This window comes from Hordeum vulgare, chromosome 7H (genome assembly GCF_904849725.1).
Source record: "Hordeum vulgare subsp. vulgare chromosome 7H, MorexV3_pseudomolecules_assembly, whole genome shotgun sequence".
NCBI classification, from domain to species: domain Eukaryota; kingdom Viridiplantae; phylum Streptophyta; class Magnoliopsida; order Poales; family Poaceae; genus Hordeum; species Hordeum vulgare.
In genome coordinates this window covers 40,265,883-40,277,080 of record NC_058524.1, presented here as the reverse complement: position 1 = coordinate 40,277,080, position 11,198 = coordinate 40,265,883, and the positions used below count along the sequence as shown (strand labels likewise).

General features: G+C 45.7%; 1 protein-coding gene across 4 annotated transcripts; it reads right to left on the bottom strand.

Moving 5' to 3' along the window:
* Window positions 1-296: 296 nt before the first annotated feature.
* LOC123410034 (protein IQ-DOMAIN 9) lies at window positions 297-4,195 on the bottom strand. 4 transcript variants are annotated; one of them, XM_045102915.1, is made up of 6 exons: window positions 3,793-4,195; window positions 2,913-3,072; window positions 1,631-1,771; window positions 1,291-1,518; window positions 1,060-1,173; window positions 297-900 (listed from the first exon to the last, which is right to left on the bottom strand). In XM_045102915.1, the coding sequence occupies exons 2-6, from the start codon at window positions 2,985-2,987 to the stop codon at window positions 478-480; spliced, it is 981 nt and encodes a 326-aa protein (XP_044958850.1). In that variant the 5' UTR covers window positions 2,988-3,072; window positions 3,793-4,195; the 3' UTR covers window positions 297-477. The 4 variants fall into 4 exon arrangements, with proteins under 4 accessions (XP_044958850.1, XP_044958848.1, XP_044958847.1 ...); XM_045102913.1 differs by having other exon boundaries at window positions 1,631-1,774; window positions 3,793-4,193; XM_045102912.1 differs by having other exon boundaries at window positions 1,631-1,774; window positions 2,913-3,068; window positions 3,793-4,193.
* Window positions 4,196-11,198: the final 7,003 nt, after the last annotated feature.

Genomic DNA, 11,198 nt, shown 5'->3' with positions numbered 1-11,198 from the left:
ACTTTAACGGGCGTGGGCTAACAGAATGGACGAAAATGTTAGATAAGGCATAATGTTTACATTCGGTGCTATATAAGGAACAAATATTTCTTCAGTGTTAAATAGGGAACCAATATTTAACATAGTGTTAGATAAGGAATTTTCTCTTAAAATTTCCAACCGAGAAGTTAAAATTTTGTTACGACCAGAGATGGAACTTGAATTTTTGTTCAGAGATGGAACCAATTTTGTCCAGCAGACAGATGACGACGTCATATTACAAACCCGCACTCGGTGCACAGTAGAGATCCTAGTCCTAACCAAAAACCACTCTCATTAGGTATGTGTTCAATCGCACAAACCAAATACATTCTACATTGGTCACTTCTTGTTCCAGTAAAACAGCAATGTAAGAGACAAACCACATAAGAGTGTAAAAGAAAAGACAACTTCACAGGATGTATCATACAGCGTCTGGTAACCGTTTCGCGGCGTGTTTCAAGCAGTGATCGCAGGAACTGCAGGTTGTTGCTGCTTCCCTTGGTTCCTCTTCATGTCATTCGACTTCGCCTTGGGAGGGCCGGCCACCTTTGGTTTCTGCTCCGTTTTCGCCACTGGTTTCTGCTCCGTTTTCGCCACTGGTTTCTTCTTGTCAGGAGAGGGAGATGATTTTTTCTTGGGAACTTTCCGGTCATTGGTGTTGTTACTTAGACTGATTGCACCTTGCAGCTTAAGAGCTGACTGGTTTGTGCTGGCGTTGTCTTTCTTTGACTGCCCTTTCTTCGGGTTTTCAGGGGTGACCATAGATCGGGGCTCCCATGGCCGTGCAGCGATCCAGCGGTCCATCCAGCTCCAGCCCCAGCCACCGTTCCCGACTCCGTAGTTGAAGTTTCCTTGGCTTGTGGCAGACTTTGCCCTCCACTGCAAAAGGGCATAACATATGGTTTACATAATTGAGATACATATAGGAACACTCTTACAATGCTCTCTGGAACAGTTAATCATGAGTTTTGAATATGGACTTAAGGGAAGTGTTGCAAAATAATGAGTTCAAATGTGAGCGTAGTAGCTAGTATGAACCTGATGGTTAAACGCATATGCCATGGCTCGCTCACGCTTTACTGCTGCTTCTTCCCTTAGATGTATCCTGGCAACTATTTCATCCATGGTATTTGAGCCTCCATTCCATGCAACCTGATAAAAACATGCCGATGAGCAAAATGAAATGTCAAGGAATTCTTAAAGTTGTCTCTAGTAAAGTTAGCCAACTTTCTGATGAAAAAACAGAGTCAGCACAAGAAAGAGAACTACCTGCAGATTTTGGAGCTTCGCATCAAGCTTGACTTGGTTCTCTTGCTTCTTCTTCCTGTTGCGCCCTTCGGTGACCATGAAAGCACGCCGGTTCCTTAGCTCAGCCTGTAACTTGTTCCAAGACTGTATGTAGCTCAATGTGGCACTGGTCTGCTTGGTAACTGGATTGCTCTGCCCAACAATGCGCAGTCTTTTAACACCCCTGAGACAACGGAGCGTCCTCCTTGCCTGCATTTAAGCGATGATTTTGTTAGGAAAATTGCAAAAAATTGCAATATGTTACCTATTCGCTGAATTGAACAATCAGAATGAAGTTGTTGCAGGAAATTATCAATCTTACCTTGTGGCGCCGAAACGCGTTCTGAATCCGGGTAGCTGCCCAGTCTTCCAGTGCAGCATTGTCTTCAGGGTCGCTGCTGGAAGAAGGAGCGTTGCTGGGCTTTTGCTGCGGCAGGTTGGCTCCGTTGCGTTGAGCAGCAACCTTCTGTGTAAAAAGAAGCATGTTAGGATGAATGCAATTTTTTTTTTTTTGTGAATATTCATGACTGACTCAATTCATCCAAGGATGTTGAGATGTCCAGGTGAAAAATTATAACAGGACTGTAGCTGGCATGACAAAAGGAACAGCAACAAAACTTTTCATTGTCAATGTTGACCAGAATGGAATGTAGTCAGTAGTGTTTACTAGTATGTAATTGTGTACCAGAGTTCATTCTTATTTAGACCACCTGTTTTGTACCACAGGGGAGGAGACAAGGAGGCAAGGGATGTTAGGCCAGTCGGCATGTCGAAATTGACGTGGCAGAAGAAAGAAGCTATGAAGGACCAATTCAACAGTTAAGTCTTTTTTCCTGGACCCATTTCAGCAGTCAGGTTACTTTCACAAACCAGTCCAATGACCAGGTCCAAAAGTGACATTTGTACATACATACCGTAACTCGCGGGGTACTTCTTTTCTAAGGAAAACAAGTCTCTAAAAATTCAGCAAATCTGGCCCAAAGTGTTGTTGATTGCACAGCAAAGAGTGGTCATGGTTTTCAGTTTCTCCCAACCACACCACACAAAACACCAAACACAGATGACATAACTCAGCTACCAAAGAGAAATAAATACTTGGATGTTTATCACAGCATCCAACACCCAAGCTGACGATTTCAGATATCCAAAATATCTGATAGCAGTAGATCACCAAAACTCTGCAAGACACACGCAGGCAAAGCGGGGTTCCCATCCCAGAATCCAAGCCAGCACCCAACTCGACAGACAAACTGTTCTGCAGGTCAGCATCGATGACACCTTTCCCATTATTGCCATCGGCAAAACAAACCAAGGCTTTCTTACTTTCCTCCGTTATGATGGCCACAGCGACAAGTCACCAAGTTGCACAAAGCGGTGTAGTTTGTCTGTCCTGGCCCGTGTTAATGGAATAATGATGGAATGAAACGGATGGCATCTTTTTTCTTTCATCTCAGGTGGTTGCTTGGAAGGCATGCAAGGGGGGTTGGGGTAAAGGGAGATTTGAAGATTGATGGTGGTAATATTTTTCTTGGATTCTAGAGAGTGGTAAAGAAGAGAAAAGAAAAGGGGCATGTTGATGTGGGTGGAGGCACAGGGAGGGGTACCTTTGCGTGCTTTGACTTGCCGCGTTTCGACTTCTTCTTGCTGATGATGGTCTTGAACCAGTCCCCTGACCCCATGGCTGCTTCTTCCACCAGGAGTTGGCCTCAGGAGACAACAAAGTTTGTGTTCTTCAGATTCCTCCTTTGAAAATTCCCTTGCTGCCTGGATCACATGACAAGGAAAGGAGAGTAAATTATATATACACATACAGGATTTATTTGGGGCAAGAGAAGAAAAAAAAAAGTCACAGCAGGCAGCTCCAAGATGGTGCAACATGGCATGAATGGTTATTCTAGTCTCTAATCTAATCTAAGAAGAAAAACATGGCTTGGATGGAAAACGCTACAGCTGACGAACAAGGTGAGTGCCTTGTTCTGAATCTCTGTGGGGCTTATCTTATGGTAAGCACAAGAGAGGACAGTAAACTAGAGAGGAAACCGCAGGGTTTCTGAATGAATTACTAGGAGCAGAAACACGAGAAACAGAGAAAGTCGAGCCTTTCTCTTGTCTATAAAATGAAAATCTCAAGAAAAGTGCAGTGGTGGTACTCGGGAATTGAACGAGAATGGCGGGTCAACTGATGATGAAATAAAACAGTTAATTGTCAGGGGCAGCGAAGCAGAACGGAACCCGAGAAGAAGCCACCCACGGACGGGCGGACGGAAATCCCTCGGGCCCCGCACGAAAGATCGGGGCTTTCGTTCGTTCCTCCTCGGACCTGACGACCAAGCTCTTGAGAACCGAATCACATCAAAATCAAATCGGACGCATGGCTCGCCCGGCCCGCCGCTCACCCATGGCGCAGGACGGGGGCAGAGAGCACCAAGCCGAGAAGCAGGGGGGAGGAGCGGGGAGCGGGGAGCAGGAACTAAGTAGTGGTACCTGCCTGGTGCGGGCGGTGGTTGAGGCCGTGGCGGGGCGGCGGCGGCGGTCGAGTCGAGTCGACCCCCGAATGAATCCGATGATGGGTTGCTTTCAGGGACGGTGGAGGCCACGGAACGGAGGCGGCCGTCGGAAGCAACGGACGGATCCCCTCCTCCTCCTCCTCCTCCTCGTGCGGCAGCGTGGGGGAGAGGGGGGCGAGGTGGTGGGAGCCTGGGAGGGAAGGTGGAAAGGTGCGGGGTTCTCCTCTCCTTCTCTGCGCTTGCCTTGCCTTGCCTTGGAGTTGGCGTCGGGTGTAAGTCGAGATCAAGGAGGGAGGGAGGGATGGAGGGCTGGCTGCCAGTGTGCTCCACCGTCGTCGCCACGCCCGCCCCCCTTTGATGGCTGTTGCTGACTTGCTGCTCTTTTTCGGGGAGTATATTTTTATGACGATGTGAAGTGGAACGCCTTTATTGCGGTGGAGTTTACCACAGTGGTTTTAAATATAGTACTACACTTGGTCCTGATCTGATCCTGCTGCCACGTTTTAATGGGGGACAGGGGGTAACTTTCGATTTGACTTGCAAGGCCCCGGATCCACATCGCCAAGGATCTTCTGCACTTGTATATTTGTTGTCCCGCGGGTGTACTACTACTTCTTATGTAAACTAATTTAGTAATCTGAGCGCTCTTATATTAGTTTAGAGAGGAAGTACTATATTATACTTGATCCGCTCTTTAACTTTCATGGAGGGAGAAGATCCTCCCCCTCCCTCCCACAACCTAAATTGCGAAGGTGAGGACGAAAATTGTATTGTCATCATATTTTTGGAAGCTTAATCCAGTAACTTTATTTAATCAAGCTTAACTGTTTTATTTATGAAATAAAAAATACTCACTCCGTACTAAAATAAGTGTCGTCTTAGTGGGAGAGAGGATTGTGTGTGTGTGTGTGTGTGAGATAAAGAGGATCCGAGGTGGATAATAATCCAGTTCGGAGCAAGTTGCTGCTTGGAGGCATCCACCGCCACACAGAATAAAACTGCCCTTTTCCATAGGTTACCATGCTAACTGATTCTTCTTCTCTTAGTAGAATCCTATGCGAAGCTAGTACTGGCAGGGAGAAGTACAAGTAGGGTGGATAAGATGAGGAGGAAGAGAGAGCTGAGCTGAGCACCTTGGATCCCAACGGTTGGTACGTTTACGTTTACGTTTACGTTGGCGTTGGCGTTGCTCTCCTACCGTGGCTGGCTGGCGCCAAAAGCGACCGGTGAGCCGATCCGGAAGGGACGGACCGTCTGGTCCGGTCTCACCGCGCCTCTCCGGATGCGATGCGTGGTTGGTCGCACGTTTGCCATGCTGCCCGCCTCCGCCTCCTCCTCCGGTGTACGTATTTTACTCCTCATCCATTTAAAAATTGTCACAACGTGACTTTTTTTTTTGGCAGCGCACCGTCCGTCTAGTGTGGTGTACACTATGCTTCCCATCGCATTGATGGCATCTTTTTTTCGTTGTTGTTGTTTTTCAGTTTTGATGAAGGTCGATTAATTGGTTCCGCGCGCACGAGTTCAGGAACTCGTGAACAACCACGAGATTTTTTTCTTACGAATATGTGCTGTGGGGAGGGAACCAGTGCGTCGTCGACTAAGGTCCTCTTTGGAACCATCCAGATTATATAATCTGGTTTTTATAATTTATTGTATTTCCAAACAGGACAGTTTAGATTGTAGATTTTACAAACTAGATGATCAGATTATTATAATCTCATAATCTCCTCTACCTCAGCTAAAATGAGATTATGGATTACAAATGACGTGTTATTCTTGTAACTTCAAGAGAATTACGCAGTGCCACCGCCACTTTCTTATTTTTCCTTGTAAACTGAGGGCAAACATGTCATTGTACAATTTAAAAGCTGGTTTACAGTTTATATAATCTGGCCTCCAAACATGCTCATCTGGATTATTTTTATAAACCAGATTATATAATCTATGTTCATAATTCAGATTATTATAATCTATTATGGTTTCAAACAGGGCCTAAGAAACGGAAAACAAATGCTTTCCACGTAATTCCTCGTAATTTCCTTTGGTAATACATGTTGTGAAGAGTTATTATTATTGTTTGCTACTCATATATGTTATAGTGTGAGCAACACGTTAATTATGTGAGTAAGACATACTCCCTCCGTTCCAAAATAAGTGACTCAAAAATGACTAACTTTACACTATTTTAGTATAAAATTGAGTCACTTATTTTGGAACAGAGGAAGTATTTTTTTCTTTATAGTCCACTAAATTTATCCAATAAACCCTTGATTGCGCCGCCGGTTCCCTCCCTCCCTGCTGCCATTGCCAGAGAGCACGGTCGGGTGAAGCCTGGTCGGCGTTGGCTGACGCAACCAAATCTTTCCTCTATAGGCGGTTTGGCTGGGCCGGGTTAGACAGATTCAGGTTGTGTGCCCGGATTTGTGTGGCTCCATGTAGCCTTTCCTTCCGTGTTGATGGGCGTTCCCGATGAGTGCCTATGGCTCCATCTCTCCCGGTTTGCAGGACTACCGTCGGGGAGAAATATTTTGCTCGGATCTGCCATCACGGATGATACAACGATGTTTGTTGGCGCCATTAACCACCTTGGACGGTATGGTCATGGTGGCGGCCCTGTCCAGCTTTGAGGAAACCACGGGTTTGGCTTGCTGGATCGGACAATGGCGGTGTGTGGTGTTGTCTACCTCTTTTGAGACAATGTTTTAGAATTCTTATTTGCCGGTGAGATATCGGAGGCGTAGTGACATTGGACCGCTGCGTAGACTCAACTGAAAGGGTCATTAGCTCCAGTGGAAATCCTGAATTTCAGTTCCATCAATTGGACGTTGGTAGTGTCTGGCGCCACATACTCTCGTGGGGGGGGGCGTTTTGGGAACAAATGTTGGATAGAGGGGTCCATCGGTGTAGTGACGTCATATCTACTACATTGAAGAAGGCAGGTCTCGGTGGCATGACGCAACGGAGTCTTAGTGACGGATGTGTTATGATGGACGAGTGCGTGACGGTTGCGTTGTTTGGCACTGTGGCGGCGTCAACCATTGGCCTGGCAAAAATCGGGTGGATCTCTACCCCGAAGTGGGTCGGTAGTTCGATGGTGGTGGCAGCTTCTGAAGTGTGTGCAAACGGTGCGTAATTAGGATTTGTTGTGCCGGATATGTGCTCCCCGTACGCCATGTGGGCGGCTCAATGAAGCTTCCGGATCTTGCTGAGGGGGGATGGTGTTGTGATGGCATCCCCATTTGTCGAGTTTTTAGGTGCGGCGTGTTGGGTTTAGATTGTTTGATGTATGATTTCGTGACATGTTTGCCGATAAATTAATAAAAAAGAATGTAAGCATTTCTATGATGCAAATGGAGGGGTTTCAACCTCCTTTTTAAATTTTCTTTTGTAGAATTCAAGTGAAAACAGTTTCCACTAAATAAAATTAGAGCATAGCTAGCTTCCGAGACAATAACTACAATTAAGAACATACTCCCTCCATTCCTACATATAAGTCGTTTAAGAGATTGCATCGCGGACTATAAACGAATGTATATAGACATATTTTAAAATATAGATTCATTCATTTTGTTCTGTATGTAGTTTGTTATGAAATCTTTTAAAAAAACTTATATTTAAGAAAGGAGGGAGTATCAAAGAGTGTTCCGCTTGAGGGAGGCGTGACAATTGTCCACAACCGTTGAACAAAAGTTTACTGGTCAATGATTTGAGACGACAAAGATCCAAAATATCCTAACCAACCCGTGTTGTTCATACTGGTATAGACAGGTGTCTGGATTAATCGACGCAAGTAATGCCAGTAGACTTGTCGGGATTGTACACGATTGGATGCATGCCATGCTAGACACGATTAATGTGTCCTCCTCCTTGATGAGAAAGCGAAGCTAGGGAAAAATGGCAATGCAGCATACGTGACAGGACAGCGTGCAAAGCAACCGGTCTATGCACGGTTTTGGCGCTTTTTTGTGTACTGATTGTTACTTATTACTCCGTCGGTTCCATAATATAACTCTTTTTAGAGATTCCACTAGAGGACTACATACGGATGTATATAGACATACTTTAAAGTATAGATTCATTCATTTTGTTCCGTATGTAGTCTTCTAGTGAAATTGCTTAAAAGACTTATATTTAAGAACGGAGGGAGTACTTAAAGCAAGCTAGAGAAGGAGATTGAATTATTTTTAGGGCTTGATTGCTCCATATCGTACTCATGCTTCGAACAGGTGATCAAATAAAGTGACTCCGTTTCCTCCTTTCACTGGAGGCCGTCCTCTGCGGTCTCACTGGTTCCCTTTTCGAAATATTTGCCCATTCGGGTCAATAAAATTTTGTCCATACGGATGTTCCACTTTTTACCTGCTAGTCGCAACATTGTGACAAATTTATTTATTTTTGCGAAAGGGGTCCGGATCTATTATAAAGGTGCGTCAGGAATACAAAGTACCCTTATCCAAAACAATAATAATACAACACACCCTGAATAATAATAAAAATTACATGGATCACCAAATGGCTATTGTCATCGACAAAACGAGCCGTCGACGCGTCCTTATTGCCGCTCCGATATCGAAACTGGCCTGACCTTGTCGATGATGGCCAAAATTTCTTTGTGCACATGCCCCTAACAACCAATGCCTCGGAGCCACATTCGTCGTCATTGAACTCTTAAACCAAATCTAGTTGTCTGTACGTCGCCATGTACGTACACATGACGACAAACTCTAACACTGTTGTCTCGATGAGCCTGCAGGAATCTAGACCAGGGCTCCGTCCAATCCGTACCGACCGACAGATCGAGCAGGATCGGAGCCCAGAAGACCAACTCAAAGATCAAGTGTCGCCATCCTTCGAGAAATCTAGGTCATGGACTCTAAGTTTTTCCATGATTTCCTATGTCTTTACTAATTTACTGTACACCCGACATATTGTATGTATCCTCTGCATTTATTTGAAGTTAAGATAATCTGCCTTACCAAAGCAGGAAAGCGAGTTAGAAAATGGATTCATGTTTGAGGGGCCGTCGTTGCGAGGATTGAACTCTAAAGAACTTCTTCCGTTCCTAAATATAAGTCTTTTAAAAGATTTTACTAACAATTTACATACAAAGCAAAATATAAGTCTTTTAAAAGATTTTACTAACAATTTACATACGGAGCAAAATGAATGAATCTATATTTTAAAATATGTCTATATATATACATCCGTATATAGTCAATTAGTGAAATCTTTAAAAAGACTTATATTTAAAAACAGAGGGAGTATCTACTAGGCATGGAGAGGCACAAGGATATTTCCATCCCTCCACCGGTTGCTGGAGCAGCGGTGAGACGTGAGACGGATACACGGGCTCGCAAACGAATATCGAGGGGAGGAAGTCTTTCCCTAATCGCCTGCTCTGCTGGTCGAAGGATACAAGCAATACGGGCTTGAGGTCTCTGCCTAGTGAGCTGCCGGGTAATTCTCGCACACGAGTCTTTTCATTGTTCCTATTCACCACATGTGTGGTATATTAAACATGCGTTCATATAACCCGTGTGACATAATTAGGAGGCAGTCCATACAGTTAAAATTTATGTGCGGGAAATTCATGCAAAACAGAATTAACGTGGATCGACGCATGTGGGTGAAGTACAAATATGACACACATGTGGGCGTTATTATATTTTTCTTTTAAGAAATGGGTCCACTTTTTTGGTTTGGAGTAAAAGTGATAAAGCTTATAGAAGCTGTCACACCAAAGTGATAGTTTGAAAATTTTTTGCAACTGGGTAAACATTTTCACAAGGTTATAACAATAGGGAAGTGAAATTTCCTCAAGAAATTAAACAAGTGGGGACCAACTATATTACGCCCTGTGTACAATAATACTTGTAGTTGTGAAACTTGTATTGTTTTTTTTTTTCAACAACAAGTATTTAGGTATAAAAGGAGTATTGTTCTTAGAGGACAAAATTAACAATTCTATTTTACGGCGTCTGTATGTTCAGTTGAGAGCATCTCCAACAGACGTTTAAAAAGTGCTCCGTGCGCTAAAATATTTGTTTTTTGGGTGTTGGATAGCTCCAACAGACGCTGCAAAACAGTGCGCGCGCTGAAAAGCGCTATCGTGCGCAGCATATTTGGTGCGCCGGCTTGCGCGTGCAGCAAACTTTGTGCTGCTGCCGGTGGGGTCGCTGGATTGGGTGCCCCACTAAGAGCAACTCTAGCAGACCCCGCATCCGGCCGGTCCGCAAAACGCGTTTGCAGTTCGCGCAAAACCGCTTTTGCGGGCCGGCGCGGGCTGGTACAGATGCAGACCCCGCATAATGGACCCGTAAAAAAACATATTCGCGGAATATACTTTTTTTACGGGTCGGCTTCTGCGGGTTCTGATCTGACGCAGCTCCTTTCGGCCCGTAAAATTTAGATTTGCAACTTAAATTGATCTAGCACAATGCTTTTCTTTGCTTTTGCAACAACATTACATACAAAAGATATCACCAAATCTTGCTTTCTTCATTCTTAATCTTTGGTTCCAAAGAAGTAGACGTTGCTTCCCCTCTAGTTGCACACTTCCCCTCTAGTTGCACATGCAGCCGCATCATTGCCTTCGATTGTACTAAGGAGTGCACTAACATCTATTAAGTTTCTTTCTATCAACAAATCAATGTATTGGCCTTCCCAAAATCAAAATGAGCATACATCGTCCTACACATAAGAATAAGCAAGCTCGAAGTGAGCTACCGTAATTAAACTAAAGAATGAACTATGGAACGAGCTACCGCAAGTGCACGTACCCCGTCGTTTTTCGCATTTGTAGAACACCCATCCGGGGTGCTTCGGCGTGCCCGAAGTGAGGCGCAGCACTTGACGCGGGCAGTCGTCGCACTCTATGAGCGGCATCGGCAGGCCACAAAGACGCCGCGCGAGCGCCGAGCCCAGTGGACGGCTGGACGAGTCCATGCCCGCAAACCTTCGGCGGCGGCGGGCGGACGAACCCGTGCGTGCATGCGGCGATGCGCCCTTGCCTGGGCTGCGGGAGAGGCTCCCCGACCACTCCATCGCCTAAGGCAGCAACCGGTGGCCGGAAAAGGCCAAATCCGGCGGCCCGCGATGAAGTGCCGCAGATCTGCAAATCCGACGGCCCGCCGACGCGGGGGGAAGGGCGGGGAGGCCTCGTGCAAGTGCGGCCTTCCGGCTGCTGACGCCGGAATCTTGGGCGGCGGCCGGCGGCGGCGCGAGGGGGAGAGGAGAGGTGGTTGGTGGGAGAAAGCGCGGGATGAAATATCCCCCCACCAAACGCTTCCGCTTATATGCAGGGCACCGCAGCCGCGAGGGGGATACCCGCGTTTTCCCGGGTTGGGGTCGGGATTTCGCCCTGTCCCCTAAATTTTTTTG

What these genes read in the sequence shown, in the direction of transcription:
- LOC123410034 (XM_045102913.1), bottom strand. Translation starts at nt 2,987, where the DNA reads ATGGGGTCAGGGGACTGGTTCAAGACCATCATCAGCAAGAAGAAGTCG. An exon ending in GCAAGTCAAAGCACGCAAAG is followed by an intron (nt 1,775 to 2,912) that starts GTACCCCTCCCT and finishes CTTTTTACACAG; the next exon opens with AAGGTTGCTGCTCAACGCAA. An exon ending in CGAAGCTCCAAAATCTGCAG is followed by an intron (nt 1,174 to 1,290) that starts GTAGTTCTCTTT and finishes TGTTTTTATCAG; the next exon opens with GTTGCATGGAATGGAGGCTC.